This window comes from Phocoena phocoena, chromosome 5, assembly GCF_963924675.1.
Source record: "Phocoena phocoena chromosome 5, mPhoPho1.1, whole genome shotgun sequence".
In the NCBI taxonomy this organism is placed as follows: Eukaryota; Metazoa; Chordata; class Mammalia; order Artiodactyla; family Phocoenidae; genus Phocoena; species Phocoena phocoena.
Window position 1 is genome coordinate 90,105,004 of NC_089223.1, and position 18,833 is coordinate 90,123,836.

The window sequence follows — 18,833 nt, forward strand, 5'->3', positions numbered from 1 at the left end:
TCCGGAGAGGATGCAGGAGAGGAAGGAGCCCTCCACTCTTAGGAAGTGACTCTTTTACAACCCCGTCAGTGGATATGCATTGAACCACGCTTGTTTACTTTTTCTCATTTCCTCCCAAAATTCTGTTGAAAATGACAGAAGTAGTATAAAAATATGAGCAAACCCATAACTAATGGGGCTGAAAACTGAGAAAGGTGCCGCAGTGCTCCAGAAGCTCTGAGGACGCTATGGAATAAATAAAACAGATGGGATCAGATTGATGGCGAAACTGCACAGGGAAGGTACTTACAACCCAAAAGAGACAAAAGCAGGAATAACTAGACAAATGAATATTCTTAACAGGATCTTGGAAGATTCCCAAGAATTGAAACTCTAGGGAGTGGCAGCAGAAGTGGGTGAGCAGAGTGCTCTGCCAGGAATTCATAGCCCTGAAACAGCTGCTCCAGCTCTGCTCTCATTGAGTTTGACTCAGAGGGCTTGGTGGTAGGGTTTGCCTCTGCAACAAAGCCCTTTAGCTGAGTTTTAAATAAGCTGGGAGATTTGACAAGGCAGAATACCAATGGGTGACTGTAGCTGGAAGTTGAAGTTTACGTCGGGGACCTCAGGTTTCTTTTGTTCCTTCCAAGGATATGAGGCTTCTGTGCCTTGAAATAAAGGCATTTTGCTCACCTCCCTTTCCTACCCATTCCCCATTCTTTTCAAGTGCGCTCAAGAAACCCTGTGCAGCGAGGAATACACATCAGCCCGGCCCCCCATTTGTAAAGATGAGCAAGCAACCGCGTGTCATCAGGCATGTGATCAACAGCATGATTAAGGAAAAGTTAATAAAGGAAACTTCTGATTCCTAGTCTCAGATCCAGGAGAAGGGCAATCTATAAAGCAGGAGTTGGTGTGGGAAAGGAGCTGTTGAGAAAAGGAGGCTGTCTGAGAAGTTAACTGTGAGATTGTAATGTTAGAACGTGCTGGCTGGGGGCAGTAAATGGGCCCAAGAGCAAAATGGGAACCACTTCAGGCTGAGAAAATTAGCGGTCGGGAAAAGTCAGCTGAGGATTTATTTCAAAATTGAAAGCAGAAGGTTTAAGAATTATGAAGCAGAATTGAGAGATGTGAAGGATGGGTCTACGAGACATAGTATCCAACCAACTTAAGGAACAGACGAAGAGGGAAAAAGCAGCCGGTAGATGCCATCAGCAGTCAGATGGCAAACAGCTTTTCAGTGAGGGAGCTGGTTCCTCTGTAAGTGTCTATTTCTTTTTCCCACACCATGAAATGCCACTGCTTCAATATTTAAGTGGACACCCCGCCTTCTCATTCAGAGGTCCTCGGAATCACTTGACCATTCTTGTTAGGTATAGTGTCATTTTAACACAAAGCTTTTTACACTGTTCATTTGAAAATAATTTCAAACTCTACATGAAAGTTAAAAGAATAATAATTGTAGAACCCTCATATATTTTATATCCAGATTTGCCAGATTTTTCTATTAATAACACTTTACCCCTGTATCAGTTCCTTTTTCTTTCTACGTAGGTATGGTAAATGTATTTTAAGACATTTGATAACCTGATGCATATCTTAACCCACTGAGCTTTTTATAAAAGTGATCTTGACTTTTTCTTTTGCATCTTTAGTCTTGGCAATATGGTTTGTCTGTCTATAAAGAATATTAGGGTTTTGTTTGTCCTTTTTACTTGGTTAATATAACAAGCTCCTCCCTCCCCCTTTTAATCATGTTTCACTGGGAGTTAAACTGCTTCCCTTATAAATTAGCTGGCGGCTTATGAGAGACATCAGCTGCTTGAGTGATACTTCTCCATGACTCATGAATGAATCCCACCCGTCTTTCCTAAATGTTAAATTCTGGGAGATTTACTCTGTTGCCTTTAATTATGCTGACTGTCATATAATATTCAGTCTTCTATTACACAACTTTTTATTTCAGTGCTGTATCATAGTCAAATCTTAATGTATGAACATTAAGCTATAATTAAGGATCCAGACTTCACATTTCAGCCACGGTTTGTGTATTTGCCAGTAGTGACAACTTTTCCTAGTAGCTGGACATTTCTTTTGGTATCCATTTTAAGATGGTTCTAATTTTAGAAGGGTTCAAATGTGGAAAAAAGTATCTTGGGACAACTTTTATTGCAATATTAAAAGAAGAAAACTAGACATATTCTGGTAGATTTTTTTGACCTCCCTCCACTCCCATTGTTTTCCCGTAAGTCTCAGAGAAGGAATGAGCTTGGGACTGAGATTTCTATGTCTCATCTTTACAGCTGCATGCCCGGACATTGTAGATACTGTATCATTAATTCCTTATAGAGGGACATTTGAACACCGAACATTAAACCCAGCTGTATTTTTATTTCTTTCATTTATTGAACAGATATTGTGGGCATCTTATCAGTTGGATCCTCTGGGAAGTGCATGCCAGAGTGGGGTTAGAAGAATAAGATGTTTACACGGGGAAATAACTATGGGAAAAAAGGGAGATGAAGCAGAAGTGGGTATGGAACACCTCTGGATTGAGATGCAGGGCTAACCCCTGTGAAAGGAGAGGGGGAAGGAAGGACAGTTGGGTGGAGCAGACTACCGTGCAGCTATGGGAAAGTCTTGGCCAGCCCAGCAGGGCTGGACTGCTGGGGAGTCTGTACTGGCCAGGAACAGAGAACCTACTTATCACTGCTGTGCTCAGTCCTGGGCTGGCGTTGCCTGCAAAGTGGGTGGCCTCTGCTTGGAAACTGAGGCAGATTCTCTGGACAGTTGCAGCCGGAAGTGGTCAGCTGCCTGCTCTCCTGTGCAGGGTCTCTCTGGAAGGGAGATCTGAGTAGCGCACCTCCCTAGCCCCACAAGCCACTTACCTATCAGGCACTGTTTGAATCTTCAGTCTGCTACTTGGTCTGAATATGAACCTGGGCAAGTTGCCTAACTTGCAAATTTTTGTTGTTACTGTTTTGGAAAAAAAGAATAGTATCGGTTTCATAGTGTTCTTGTGAGGAGTGAATGAGTGTGTATCCACACAAAGAAGAAAGGATGCTCAACATCACTAATCATTAGAGAAATGCAAATCAAAACTACAATGAGGTATCACCTCACACCAGTCAGAATGGCCATCATCAAAAAATCTACAAGCAATAAATGCTGGAGAGGGTGTGGAGAAAAGGGAACCCTCTTGCACTGTTGGTGGGAATGTAAATTGATACAGCTACTATGGAAAACAGTATGGAGGTTCCTTAAAAAACTAAAAATGGAACTACCATATGACCCAGCAATCCCACTACCGGGCATATACCCAGAGAAAACCATAATTCAATGAGTCGTGTACCGCAGTGTTCATTGCAGCTCTATTTACAATAGCTAGGACATGGAAGCAACCTCAGCGTCCATCGACAGATGAATGATAAAGAAGATGTGGCACATATATACAATGGAATATTACTCAGCCATAAAAAGAAACGAAATTGAATTATTTGTAGTGAGGTGGATGGACCTAGAGTCTGTCATACAGAGTGAAGTAAGTCAGAGAGAGAAAAACAAATAAATACCGTATGCTAACACACACGTACATATATATATATATAGAATCTAAAAAAAAAAGTTCTGATGAACCTAGGGGCAGGACAGGAGTAAAGACACAGATGTGAAGAATGGACTTGAGGACACGGTGAGGGGGAAGGGTAAGCTGGAACGAAATGAGAGAATAGCACTGACATATATACACTACCATATGTAAAATAGATGGCTAGTGGGAAGCAGCTGCGTAGCACAGGGAGATCAGCTCAGTGCTTTGTGACCACCTAGAAGGGTGGGATAGGGAGGGTGGGAGGGAGACTCAAAAGGGAGGGGATATGGAGATATATGTATACATGTAGCTGATTCACTTTGTTATACAGCAGTAACTAACACAACATTGTAAAGCAATTATACTCCAATAAAGATGTTAAAAAAAAAAAAGAATGGCTGCATGATAGAATCTCTCAAACGTCCACCATTATGATTTTTGTGTGTGTGTGTGTGGGGATGTGACAGTCAAGTTGGAAAAGATCCCTACGCTTTATGAGTTTTTACCTTGTTGTGGGAGACATGGTAAATAGGCAAATATCTGAAGAGTAATTTCCAATAATGAAAAGTGCTGTTAAAACAAGGTGATATGGGCTTCCCTGGTGGCTCACTGATTAAGAATCCGCCTGCCAGTGCAGGGGACACGGGTTCGATCTGTGGTCCAGGAAGATTCCCCATGTCGTGGAGCAACTAAGCCCGTGTGCCACAACTTCTGAGCCTGTGCTCTAGAGCCTGCGAGCCACAACTACTGAAGCCTGTGTGCCTAGAGCCCGAAATCTGCAACAAGAGAAGCCACCACAATGAGAAGCCCGTGCGCAGCAACGAAGACCCAATGCAGCCATAAACAAATAAATTTATTTTTAAAAAATGGTATGACGATATGACAGTGAGGGCAAAACATTTTTTGACACACAGGGACTGAAGCATAACACCCAGAATTTTTTCTGCAGGAATGAATGAATGGATGAATGAATGCATCCAATTAACAGAAGGACACAATGGTGAACAAACTGATAATACTGGGGACAAAATGTAATTGCTGATGGCATGCGGAAATAAATGATTTTAAAATAAAGATTATTCAAATCGATGGAGAGTTTTGAAATCCAGTAGATACTCTTATTTTTACTTGCTAGGACGGATTAATTTAGAAATCAGCATGATTTTAATTTGCCTGAAAACAGAATAAGCCGAGACAGAGTACACTAAAACAGGAGTTGGCAAACTTTTTCTGTAAAGGGCCAGATAGTAAATATTTTAGACTTCCCTGGCCAGACAGCCTCTGTTGGCACTGCTCAAGTCTGACATCATAACATCAAAGCCGCTGTAGACAATATGTGAACAAATGGGCATGTTTGTGTTCCAATAAAACTTTAAGAACATTGAAATTTGAGTTTCATAGATTTTTTTCATTTATCATAAAATATTATTCTTTTGGTTTTCTTTCAACCATTAAAAACATAAAAACCATTTTTAGAGCCCATGGGCTGTCAAGCAGACAGGTGGTGGGTTGGATTTGGCTGCCCCCAAGAGAACGTGGGGAGTAACCGGTTTTCATTAGTGGGATAAATGAAGCAAAGCATTAAACATTTACTTTTGAGGAGGTAACATTTATGATTTTAACTTATCACAGTTGGCCCTAAATGTTTAGGCTGTGTGCCCGTTGAGGTTAGTGACTCAGAAGTGTAGCCTAGCCATATTGCCTCTTTTTCTTGTTCTTGATCAAGATGTAGCGGTAACAGGTGTTATTCTACATGATAAATCTGGTACAGAATCCATTTGTATTATTATTTGAGCAAATCAGAAATGTCAAGGGATGGTAACTTTTAATATGTAAATGTATGCCCTCAGTCTTCAGTATGTCTCTGGTCTTTCTATATTGAATACCTAAAGAGCTTCCCAGCCTCACATTCTGCATGGTATCCATTTAATGGATAACTTAACCCAGTCCCATATTCCTGGGACCAACTTAAATAGCCAGTAATTAGCTTTTATAGTGCAATGAATAATTTTGTTATCTAAATATATAACTGATATATAACATATGTACTGTATTTTGCACATGTGTAAGTATGTCTTTAGGGTAAATTTCCAGAAGGAATAAATGAATCAAATATTATATATGCATTTGTGTCTTTGCCCTTCATAGTGATTTTACTGATTTATAGCAAAATATGAGTGGCTGTTTCCCTCCGAATATAAAATGTGTTATCACATCTTTCCCTATTCGGATAAGTGATTTATGCTGTCTTATTTTAGTTATTTACATTTCTCTTGTGATTGAGGTTGTATATCCCTTCATATGATTATGATCCATTAGTGTTTATTTATTTATTTATTTTTTTTGGTGGTACGCAGGCCTCTAACTGTTGTGGCCTCTCGCGTTGTGGAGCACAGGCTCCGGACGTGCAGGCTCAGCGGCCGTGGCCCACGGGCCCAGCCACTCCGTGGCATGTGGGATCTTCCCGGACCAGGGCACGAACCTGTGTCCCCTGCATCGGCAGGCGGACTCTCAACCACTGCACCACCAGGGAAGCCCCATTAGTGTTTAGTTTTATTGAACTATCTTTTCATGGCCTTTGCTAGATTTTCTGTTGGGAATTTTTTCTTTTTAAAGAGCTCTTTATATATTTGGGAAATTAGTCCTTTGTCTTTCATAGTAGATGTAAATATTGTTTATATTGTAACATTAAAAATGTCAAAAAGAAGGTTTTTTTAATGGTCATTTTTTAAATACTTTATTATTTTTTGGCTGTGTCATGTCTTAGTTGCGGCATGTGGGATCTTTCGTTGTGGTGCTCAGGCTTCTCTTTAGTTGTGGTGTGTGGGTTTTCTCTCTCTAGTTGTGGCGTGTGGGCTTAGTTGCCCTGCGGCATGTAGGAGCTTAGTTCCCCAACCAGTGATCGAACCCGCGTCCCCTGCATTGGAAGGCGGATTCTTTACCATTGGACCACCAGGGAAGTCCCAAAAAAGAAGTTTTAAAAATATACTACATTTAAAAACATAGTCCCACTTGCGCCTTTCCTTAGTTCTGGAAAATCTTTGGTTATTATGCTTGTAAATCTACCTGCCTTCCATTTTCTTTTTTTTTTTCCTCTCTTTCTGAGACTGCCCTTGTTTTCACATGACCCTCTGTGTCCTCTTCCCTTCTCTTCTGGGACACTTGTCATTGGCTTTAGGGCCCACCCTAATCCAGGACAATCTCATCTCTTGACAATCTCAAACCCTTAACTTCCATTGCAAACAGCCTTTTTCTAATTAAGGTCACATTTACAGGTTCTGGAGGGATGTATCGTTGAGGAACACCATTCAACCCACTCTGATGACCCTATTTGATTATTTATCTGTTTTTTTTTCCTTCAGGAAATTATATTGCCTTTAAGAATTATATTCCTAACGTTTACTCTGAATATTTAATGCTCTTGAAATATATTTTCATTTCCTCTCAAAAGGAAAATTATTCTGTGTCTACTGCCATACAGGGTGTGGATCCTGTGAACAGCATTCCATTCTGGGAGCTGGAATAGCATGCAACTGAGAAATTGTAATGCTTAATTTTTATTTCTTTCTGCTCCATAAAGTTTTGATTTTTTTAAAAAACATGTCTGCATTTAAGTCTTACTCCTTTTTTCATGTTTCAGCATACATGATATACTGAACTAACTTGTTTCTGTGTCAAATGGTAGCAATGGACAACAAACTCTTCTTGTGTTTAAATTCAAGAGGTGTTGTCTATAGATAATGTGGTGATAACATCATTAGTATAGAACAGAAATGGGTATGTATAATAAGCTTTATAACTCTGGTCAAGTTTTATATTTTTCATTTAGTTACCTCCTAGAAAGTTTGAAATTTCAAAGATGTCAGCAAAAATATTGAGTATGAATAGGTTTTAGGTTTATGTGTTATGTGATATTATGCATTTGCTAGTTCCGCAGTCCCTCCATCTCAAAATTGAGTGTAAAAGCTGTCTGAAGAGTAGATTTATTCACACCGATCCTGTTTTCTTGCACAAGATCCTTTAACACATCAAGTAATATGTAGACTGAATATATTGAAACTATTTTTAAGGTTACAGTTATAAATTTTTAAGTGTGATGAAATGTCTTCCCTTTTACTCTCAATAAAATCTATCATTAATTCTGCTAAAGCCTTTATGACTGAGCAAATGACAGTCCTTTTGCTGAAGCAATACTGAATCTAAGTGAGTATAATTCAGTTACCACCCTGGCAGTTTTTCCCAAGCTACTTCTATGTGTGGGTTTCATTCTTCATTCAGAAACAGGATAGCAATGGCACTGAGCTTGGTAGATTGTGTTGTTTTCCTTTGTTTCCTTACTTTTGGTTTATTGGTTGTAAATTCTCAGTCACCATCAAGTTCGACAGCTTTGCTCATTACAACATGAATAATTATAGAAAATTAAAAGAAGCTAGAAGGAGCTTGGTGATCATTCTGGTCTAATCTTTTCTGTCTTAAAATTGATGAAATGAAGTCTACCTAGAAAAGTGAAGTGACTTGTCACAGATGGAATCATTTATTACTTGTGAGGTCTCAGTTAAAACCTTGGGCTCTAGATATCAACACTATTGTTCTTTGCACCACTGCCTTTTAAGTTGCAAATAGTCACTACATAAATCTTATTTTTTTTTTTTTTGCGGTATGCGGGCCCCTCACTGTTGTGTCCTCTCCCGTTGCGGAGCACAGGCTCCGGATGCGCAGGCTCAGCGGCCATGGCTTACGGGCCTAAGCTGCTCCGTGGCATGTGGGATCTTCCCGGACTGGGGCACGAACCCGTGTCCCCTGCATCGGCAGGTGGACTCTCAACCACTGCGCCACCAGGGAAGCCCCATAAATCTTTTTGGAATTAAATAAGAAATGCGAGTCTTAAATCTCAAAGCACAAATAAAGTATTCCTTACTTCAGTGTTTATTTCTAAGATATAATTATACTCAAAATTCAGTCAATTTCAAGCTGTACTTGGTAATTAAGATTCTTAGGTTTATCATCAGAAAGTATATTTTAAAAATAAGAATTATTCTAGATATTTCAAAAGATACTGCAAGATTATAAAGAATAAAAGAGAAGTAGAAACCTCATCACTAAGATAGTGATCATTATGATGTATTTCTTCCGAGTCTTTTTTTTGTCTCTGCATTCTTTTCAATCAATGATACCAGTTTTGTTTTCTGCTTTTTAACTGATTGTAAACAATTTCCTTTTTATTAACTTTCCTTTAAAAGTATCATTTTTTAATGGATGTATAACATTTTGTTGCTTGGTTGTACCATCATTTAACTACTCCTCTTACACAAACTGAACTCTTTGGTAGTTTCCAATTTTTGTCTGTTATAAATCATGTCTGAATAAGGTCATTGAATATATTTTTTGTCAGATTTGGTAACTTGTTAGCTTAGGATCAGTGCCTATTTAGGAAAGCAAGCCTGGTGGCTCTTGCGTCTGGACTGCTAGGCAGCTGGAGAAATATTGTTCCAGTGACCTTGTGGCCACGTCCAAGTCCAAGTTTGCTTTTGCCCGTGCCTACCACCTTACTTGAAATAACCTTTTGTAATTTTGGTTAGAGAAAATGGTGTTTTAATTGGCTTTTTTTGAATTTTGTTTTAAGATTACATATGCTTAGTTAAAATGAACAAAGTCTTATAGTTCATGCTCTTGGTCTTTTTAATGTGAAAATTGCCCAAAGGTGTAAGAATGGAATATTAAGCTTTATATTGGCACCTAAATTCTGTCTTTGCTGATTGAGTATGTAGAGTTCACATTCCAACTTGCATTTCTGAATGTGATTATGATGTTCATTTCTTTTTTGCTAAGTGTAAATTCCTTGAGGATACGAATCATTTTCACTTGCATCTAAAAAAATTTTTATTGGAGCATAGTTGATTTATAATGTTGTGTTAGCTTCAGGTGTACAACAAAGTGAATCAGTTATACATATACATATATCCACTCTTTTTTAGATTCTTTGCCCATATAGGCCATTACAGAGTATTGGGTAGAGTTCCCTGTGCTGTACAGTAGGTCCTTATTAGTTATCTATTTTATATATAGTAGTGTGTATATTGTCAATCCCAATCTCCCAATTTATCCCTCCCCCCTTCCCCCCAACCCGGCATGTTTTTGATCACCATCCTTGCTTTAGTAACAGCTTGGAGAGAGAAAATACTACATAGTAATGTACTTTGATTGCCAGATACATCTTGATTTCAGAAACATTAAAATGAGGGAAGATGTGTGTCTTAGAACCAAGGAAATAGAACCTTAAACTTAATACTCACTGAGTATGTTAGGCATTTTCTGCTTTCCTTCTAGAGTTATATGAGGTAGATACTGTTCTTCCCATTTATGAATGAGGAATTCTGTTACAGAGAAATGTAGTGACTTGCCCAAGACTAGTGTAATTTGAAAGTGATAGAGCTGGCCTTCAAGCACAAGTACGCTTGACTTTAGAAGCCCCTAATCATCTCACCAAAATGCCGTGAAATGTTAACCTTCATGAGGGGGATTAAAAAAAAGAAATTCTACTTAAAGCCAAAGAAAATCAGTCAAATGGCTGATTTTGCTTGTTTTCATACACATAGTGGATTTTTTTTTAAAAGAAAGATGAGAGTAGACAATGAAAATGAATACCTGAAATCTTACGGCCCAGGGGTGTTCTCTGTTAACATTTGTTTATACGGTGTTGCACCGTCCCAGGTGGGGGGCAGCACTCAGCCTGTACGCAGTGTGAGGGTGCCCCTGAAGTTGCAACACTGTGTGGGATGGAGAATTTTCTGCTGAAATGCCAGTAAGAGTGGCTCTTGACCAACGTTGGTGTATATTGAAGAATGTGGGGTTTGGAGTGGAGCGTGCCGGGGTTCACATCTGCCTCTGCCTCCGCTAGTGTGATCTTGGGCCATTAATTTAACTTTGCTATGCCTTGGTTTTTTCATTTACCTTATCTGGGTGTCATTCCCCCAAGTAAGGTAGCTTTTGCATTTTCTCCTGTATGGAAATTACGTACATACGAACGAGTTCTGTTCCTAGAGTGCGTTGGTAAGTCCAGTTTGTCCTTAAGTCCAACAGAGTTAGCCTAGGTACCCAGCTAACACAATTGGCTCTACAGTACTGTACTGTAATAGATTTATAATACTTTTCACACAAATAATACATAAAAAACAAACACAAAAAATAAAACATTTTTAATCTTACAGCAGAGTACCTTGAAAAGTACAGTAGTACAGTACAATAGCTGGCATACAGGGCTGGCATCGAGTGAACAGGCAAGAAGAGTTACTGACTGGAGGAGGGGGAGGAGGTGGGAGATCATAGAGCTGAAGGATCGTCAGTAATAGGAGATGGAGGGCAAGCGGCAATTTCACTCATGCCTGACGTTGACAGCACAGGTTCTGGTTCCTTGCTGGATTCAATTCTATCTACCCTCTTGAAAAAACGATCCAGTGCTGTCTGGATAGTAGGTCTTTTTTTCTCTTCATAGATGACATGGTAGCACTGGATTGCATTCTGAATGGCTGCTGCAACCTTTGTGTACCGTTCTATGATCGGGTCCTGTGCCTCAAAAACTAGCAGTGTCTCCTGAAGTAAAGAAAATCTCCATGCCATTTCCTGTGTCGTAAATCTCTTCAGTTACTTCTTCTTCCTCTTGTCTCTCTTAGTCCTTTCTCTGGGCTTCCAATTCCATCAGGTCTTCATTAAAAGCACAACCACTTGTGCAACACATGGGCGCATCTTTGAAAGTTCACAACTTGAAGGTTCGTACGTAGCGGACTTACTGTGTTGGCATCCAAGCTGCAAAAGGAGCGTAGTTACAAAGCCTTGAGAGGAAGCAAGGTCATGTACACATTGCCTGCTCTTAGGCAAGTCCTGCCAACTAGGACTTCTTTTAAATCTTTTTTTTGTTTCCAGTTCATTTTTTTTAAGAGCATCGTCCTAATACATGAGATTTAGTATTGTAATATAGCTACCTGTGTCTGTGCGTGTGTGCAAAAAGCATATTTTCACACAATACAGATTTGTATATGGTTAAGTTACAAGTAATATTCAGCATTATTGAAATGGTATCTAGAAGATACTGTATTTCTTTTAAAGTCAGTATTTTGTAGAGCACTTGTTCTGCATTTTTCTGTTGTTTCCAGTTTTTAAGTATTCAACTTATGTAAGTTGATTAATTATGTAAATGTACGTGGCATTCTTTATTTTTATTCTGAACTTAAGGGCTATTTTGTGTTGACTTCTCTCCCTTTTTATTTCAAAATTTTTGGTTCAGTGTGACAGGAACAATTTAAGATGTGACAAGATGTGCAAGTTAGCTATTTTGGGTCGTTTCTCAGAGAAAGAAGCTCCTTTTTTTTGTCAGGCATCTCAAAAGTTCTTTGGGTAATAAATGACTTCTTAGAATTCCTCATATTTAGATTTAAACCTAACAAGCTAAATTACTTTGATATTGATGGTGTACATATATTAGGCAACTTACCTTTTTTTTTTTTTTTTGTCATTTTTAGGATTCTGAGTAACAATAAAATATCCGAGCTGAAGAATGGCTCATTTTCTGGGTTAAGTCTCCTTGAAAGATTGTGAGTATTCTTTTATTATCATCTCTTATTGGTATTTTATTCACTGTACTTTCATTGTAAGTCTGTTACTAAACTCTCAACTTTTCAAAATAAAAATTGAGTTTTCCCAATATTTTATTATAAAACATCTCAGAATTGCATTTTAAAAAACAATTCATTAAAGCACAGAAGTGCAAACTTGCTGTAAAGGGCCAGATATTAAATAATTTAGGCTTTGTGGGCCATATGGTCTCTGTCACAGTGACCCAGTTATGCCAGTATCTTGAGAATGCATACACGAATCAATGTGGATGTGACTTTATTTACAAAACAGGCCATGCATGATAGTGGCTTTTAAAGCCTCAATGCTATTTTGAAATTCTGTCATAATGTTTATGCCTTATAAGATAGTCCAGTAGAATCAAAAAAAAAAAAAAAAACACATCCGGGAGAAGTACTTTTGGATAAACTTTGACTGTCTTATTCAGCCGTCTTTGAATGTGATAATAATTCTGTTTTGTTTAATGATGTCTAGTTTTGCTTCTGATAAGATGTGTGACAAGTAGCACTTAGTTTTTTGCCTTGGTGAGTTTTTAATGGATTAAAAATGGATATTTAATTGCTTGTGCGCTGAATGCTATTCTAGGATCAAGTTTCAAATTCGCATATTACTCATACACTTAGGATAACATTTCCGATACATCAGGGAGCCAGTCACAGTGAGCATCTCCATTTCTGTTGGATAACAGACTTTCCTCATTTTCTTAGTTCTCTTTGCTTCACTTTTTCTCCTTCTGTGAGCCTTTCCTTGACTGTTTTACTTAGTGTCTTCTGCCACAGTTGAATCCCACAGGACTTTATTGCTTTGATCACAGATGTGTTATTTAAGCATGTAACATCCAGAGTTCTTCATCCTTTTATGTAGGTCTGTCCTTTTCATTAAGATCAAACATCTTTAAATTAGGCTTTATATATATATGTGTGTGTGTGTGTGTGTGCATTTACATATATAGCAATGCACTCATGTATGCATACGTGTACATATAAACATGGGTATGTATACACATGTGCGTACACACACACCTGTAAAATGATCTCGGCACAGCAGTGCTTAATTCTCAGATTTTCTTTTTTTTTCTGTTTTCATTCAAGCCCTCCTGTTCTGTTCCACATAGTCCATGTGCTTCAGAGGATGCTGGCTGCACCTCATTTCTAGGCCTTATCTTGATAGGCGAGTCCACACACATTCCATGGTCACTGGTTCAGGAATGGGCATTTGACCCAATCTAACTGAGTTGAGGTTTGCTTGGGGCTTTGGGGAGAGGAATTTCCTCGCTTTCATCAGAAAAGATACTTGTACTTCTGGTACAGAAGCCACCGTGCTGCGGGCTTTGGGCCGGAGCCGACACACTGAGGAGTGTGGGGTAGGCCCATCAGGGTGAGCGTAGGGGAGCTGGTGGGACCTCGCCGAAGTATGACTCCCTCTGGACTGTTAGAGTTGAATGAGGCAGCCTGTTCCTGTTTGGTTTTCTGTTCCTTGCAAGAAGAGTCATTGTGCCTGACAGATACCCTTAGCATGTAGCACATTGTCAGGCCTTGAGTAGGTGCTCAGAATGATGGCAGGGTCAGTGCGGTTTGCCCTTTCCAAGGAAGGATGACAGGCACTCCTAGGTGATAAGTGGTGTCTGTTGTGTTTAGAAACACAAGTTACTTTTGGCACCAGGATTGCTGTGGTGGTTCATGTACATCCGAAGTGTGGACAGCATAGCTAAAGTTCTGTGCTATGGTGTGAATTACCATCCTTTCTACATTTATTTTTTAATTTCCTTTGTCTTTGGCCTTATTTTTAGCCATTTGTTGAAAATAAATCCCTGTACCTGTTAGAAACATTAGATTGCCAGCAACATATTAGATGATATTAAAATGTTGCTAATTGTTTTCAGCCAGGGGGCTGTTTATACCAGAATCCCAGAACACCATCTCTCTTATATAGGGCCAGAGAGAAACACACACACATGTGTACAGCTATGCATGTATATATGTACATATATGTATATACATGTACATATACGTGTATGTATATACACACACACACACACACTGGGGGACTTTGAAAGACTGTTACATTGATGGGGGCTTCAGCCTGAAATCCCAGTGATGACTCTGGGACTGGGCTTCCTCTGTCCGGGATCATCTTTACCTAAGCATGCCCTATGCTTGGCATTTTCTATGTACACTTCCAAGCCTAGGCCTGAACCTTGGCCTTAACCACTGCCACGGAGGAGGGTCGCGCATGCCTGGGGGGGATGGCTGCTTCTCACACTGTCTTTGCAGGAGAGCCGCCCACTTGAGACAGAAGGGGACAGGGATGGTAGAGCTAGGCTCCGACTGCAGTCTTGGAAGACTTGGCCCTGAGAAGGAAGGAGAGGGGCAAGCGTCCCAGAGGAAGCACCCCACCCACAGGGCCTTCCTCTGTGGGCACGAGCCGGGTGGTGCTCCTTCCTCCTCCACGTTCCTCCTGGGACCAGAGGCTGCAAAGGGCCCCGCGGCCTCTCGTGGAAATGCCCCTGGCCTTTGTTTCACTTGATTTCCAGAGCACAAGGTAGACCAAAGAGAGCCCTTAGCCAGTTGCTTGACCCTTTTGTGGGAGTTCACTACCCAAGGCTGGTTGCCGGCCTCTAGACCTTCCCTAGCGCTGCCCCATTATTCCACCTGGGCTTGGAAGTAGGGTGTTGGTGCAGGGGCCTCGGAGAGGAAGGTGTGGGAGAGGACTGGGGGCTTTCCTTCCCCTAGGGCACAGCACCATCTTTTGTATTTATAGTTTCTACCATGTTGCTGCTTTCTGATTTGGTTTGCTAATTTTAAAGCCTCTCTAAGTTTAGTACTTTCCATACCAACTCCTTGAACAATCTCTTCATTCATACTTTCTGCTGTTTCCATAATGCTTCTCATTTTCCCTCTCTGCCTGGTTACCTAGCTTTCTAACCTGCTCTGTGTCTTTGCACTGCTGTCCTCATCCTGCGACTGAACCCAAAGAATATCTCTTGTACCCTTCTGTGATTTTCATCCCTGTAAGATGCTTCTCGTGGACTCCAGTTTGCTTCTGGCTCTTACACAATCAATAGTGTGTCTAGGTGGCTTCTCTTCCAGGACTGCAGAGACTTTAGGACTTTGTGTCTGAAATAGAGCCCAAAACAATCTCTGTGAGTGTAATCATTGTACTGGTTTGCTAGGGCTGCCGTAACGAGTACCCCAGACTGGGTGGCTTAAATAACAAACATTTGTTTCCTCACAGTTCTGGGGGCTGGAAGTTCAAGATCAAGGCCCTGGCAGAGTTGGTATTTTCTAAGGGCCATGAGAGAAGGATCTGTTCCAAGCTTCTCTCCTTGGCTTATAGGTTGCCATCTGTTTTCCTCTGGTGTATTCATGAAGTCTTTCCTGTGTGTGTGTCTGTGTCCTAATCTCCCCTTTTTGTAAGGACACCAGTCATATTGGATTAAGGCCCACCTGTGTGACCTCATTTTAACTTAATTACCTCTTTAAAGACCCTGTCTCCAAATACAGTCACATTTTGAGATACTGGAGGTTATGACTTCAATATAAGACAGTTGGGGGGACACAGTTCAGCCTGTGACAATGATGTAGCATTTTGATAAACAGATGTGTATTTTCCCTGCCTGTTTCCTAATCACTCTACCTCAGGAGAAGGGATGACAAAACAGAAAAAAGGACTCAGTTTTTGACCAGTGAGTTCCTGAAGTCCTACCCTAAATGTAAAAAAGAGGTTTGAAACAGATTTAAAAAAGAAAGAAAGAAAGAAAGAAAGAAAATTCCTCTTCACCTCAATACACCTTCCCTGGGCTAACTGGAGAGTTAGAGGGAGTATAGAAAGAGCTTACATGTCGGTGGGTCCCCAGGAAAGGGCTCTGTCTTTGCTCGCCTCCCCGTCCCTACCTGGGATGAGGGGAGAGAGGGAAAAAGATCACATGAAACCAATATAAGGTTCTGGATCCAAGGGCAAGGGGCATCTGAGGCTTCTTTCCTGGGGAAGCAAAATCCCAGTTTCGCAGGATCCAGCATGATGTAGAGCAGGAGAACTGGTCATGTGGCCATTGAGGCATATGGGCTAGGACCCTCTGTTAGAGTTTCCCAGGGGAGCAGCGGAATAGCCACTGGGATTTGTTAGCAGAGAGAGAGAGAGAGAGTTCTTTCTACAGCAGCCTGCTGTTTTGCCAGGAAGTGCTTTAGAAGTGTCTTGAGCTGCTTTGGGGGAATCCAACTTAAGACATAGCTAGCCAAATAAATGACTTCATGTTTGTATAATGACATCATTTTCAAAATTTTCAAAATCACCTGAAAACACTGTAGCGGACTTCATTCCTTCAACACTCGCCCTTCAGTGTCTCTCCCTAAGTCTTCCAAACGCAAAACCTGAGAGCTTTCTTTGCTCCATTGCTGGAATGAAAGCTGCCCCACTCTCCCACCCCTGCCTCAGCAACCCTCAGACAGTGACTGAAAGCAGATGGTGGGTAACCACCCCAAGAGGAACGACCCTGAGTGGGTTCTAGGCTGCCTTCCACAGGTGCCCAGAGGCCTGAGTATCAGTTGAGCACAGCAGAGATCACAACAATGCCCCCTTTATTGGTTCTCTTCTCTTTCTGGGCTCACTTCCCCACTTTCCTGTTAGTGTGTTCTGAGGTCCCTTCCCGAATAAAGCCACTTGCACTGACACGCTGCCTTGGGAGAATTCTGCCTGAGAGACATAGCCAGCCAAATGTTTGCAGCCTGCTTTGGCTAGTTAGAGACCCCAGAAAATGAGAACAAACAAATCAAACAACTTAAAAATATGGCAGAAAAGGATGTGTAAAAAGCAAGTGATAGGTCAAGACATTATTCAGACTAGGGCCCAAACTTTAAAGCTCTGGCCTTAAAATTACTGTAGCCAAGCCATGCAGAATAAGGGATGGGCTTAGTAGTGTGGGGTAGGGCACGTAGGGTAGAATAACAGGGCTGGCTGGGTTGAGCTAGCTAGCAGATAAGCCCCAGAGATCGAGTAAACCTGCAAGGCAAGCTCTCCTGGCAGTTCTTTTGGGATGAAGAATGGACTTCTTAAGAGGATTAATTTTCTCTTTTTTTTCTTTTTTTTTTGGATGTATTAAGTGTTCCACAAAGTAAAACAGGTGCAGGTGGACACACTCCTATAGACTCCATCTAGAATGGATCCTTTTTCTTTAGGCTTACCACTTTGTTCTTCTACTTGTTTGGATTTCGTTTGGGAGCTTGCTTGTTTTCCATCATTCGTATTGGGTTGGCCAAAAAGTTCCTTCGGTTTTAAAGTAAAACTAAAAGACACATTTTTCATTTTCACCAAGAACTTTATTGAACAATGTATTCACTGTTCCACTACTTTCTGCCATTTTTCAGGCAACTTCATACTTCCATCTTCCCAAAACTTTTTATCTTTTTGAGCAAAGAACTGTTCAAGGTCCCTTTTACAGTCTTCCAGGGAATTGGAATTTTTTCCATTGAGAGAATTTTGTAAAGACCAGAATAAATGGAAATCCAAAGATGCAATGTCTGGTGAATATGGTGGATGAATCAGAACTTCCCAGCCAAGCTGTAACAGTTTTTGCCTGGTCATCAAAGAAACATGCGGTCTTGTGTTATCCTCATGGAAGATTATGCGTTTTCTGTTGACTAATTCTGGACACTTTTCGTCGAGCACTACTTTCAGTTGACCTAATTGGGAGCAGTACTTGTTGGAATTAATTGTTTGGTTTTCTGGAAGGAGCTCATCATAGAGGACTCCCTTCCAATCCCACCATATACACAACATCACCTTCTTTGGATGAAGACTGGCCTTTGGTGTGGTTGGTGGTGGTTCCTTTCGCTTGCCCCATGATCTCTTCCATTCCACATTATTGTACCATATCCACTTTTCATCGCCCGTCACCATTTGTTTTAAAAATGGAACGTTTTCATTACATTTAAGTAGAGAACCGCATGTGGAAATATGCTCAAGAAGGTCTTTTTCGCTTAACTTATGTGGAACCCAAACATCAAATCGATTAACATAACCAGGCTGGTGCAAATGATTTTCAACACATGATTTGGATATTTTGAGTATGTCAGCTATCTCCTGCATGGTATAACGTTGATTGTTCTCAATTAATGTCTCGGTTTGATTGCTGTCAACGTCAACTGGTCTACCTGACCATGGAGCATCGTCCAGAGAGAAATCAACAGCACGACACTTTGCAAACCACTTTTGACATGTTTGATCAGTCACAGCACCATCTCCATACACTGCACAAATCTTTTTTTGTGTTTCAGTTGCGTTTTTACCTTTCTTGAAATAATAAAACAGTATGCCGAAAATGTTGCTTTTTCTCTTCCATCTTCAATATTAAAATGGCTACACAAAAATTCACCAATTTTGATAAGTTTTTTTTTTTTTTTTTTTGCGGTACGCGGCCCTCTTGCTGTTGTGGCCTCTCCCGTTACAGAGCACAGGCTCCGGACGCGCAGGCTCAGCGGCCATGGCTCATGGGCCCAGCCGCGCCGCGGCATGTGGGATCTTCCCGGACCGGGGCACGAACCCGCGTCCCCTGCATCGGCAGGGGGGACTCTCAACCACTGCACCACCAGGGAAGCCCAATAAGTGTTTTTTTTTAAACGCATGCTGATATGACAGCTGTCAC

General features: G+C 40.7%; 1 protein-coding gene across 1 annotated transcript in view; it reads left to right on the plus strand.

Annotated features, from left to right (window-relative positions):
• Positions 1-18,833, plus strand: part of ADGRA3 (adhesion G protein-coupled receptor A3) — a 115,712-nt gene that overhangs the window by 19,458 nt on the left and 77,421 nt on the right. Inside the window, exon 2 of the mRNA XM_065877605.1 lies at positions 12,082-12,153. Within this exon, the coding sequence (XP_065733677.1) occupies positions 12,082-12,153 (72 nt within the window). The remainder of the gene's footprint in view (positions 1-12,081; positions 12,154-18,833) is intronic.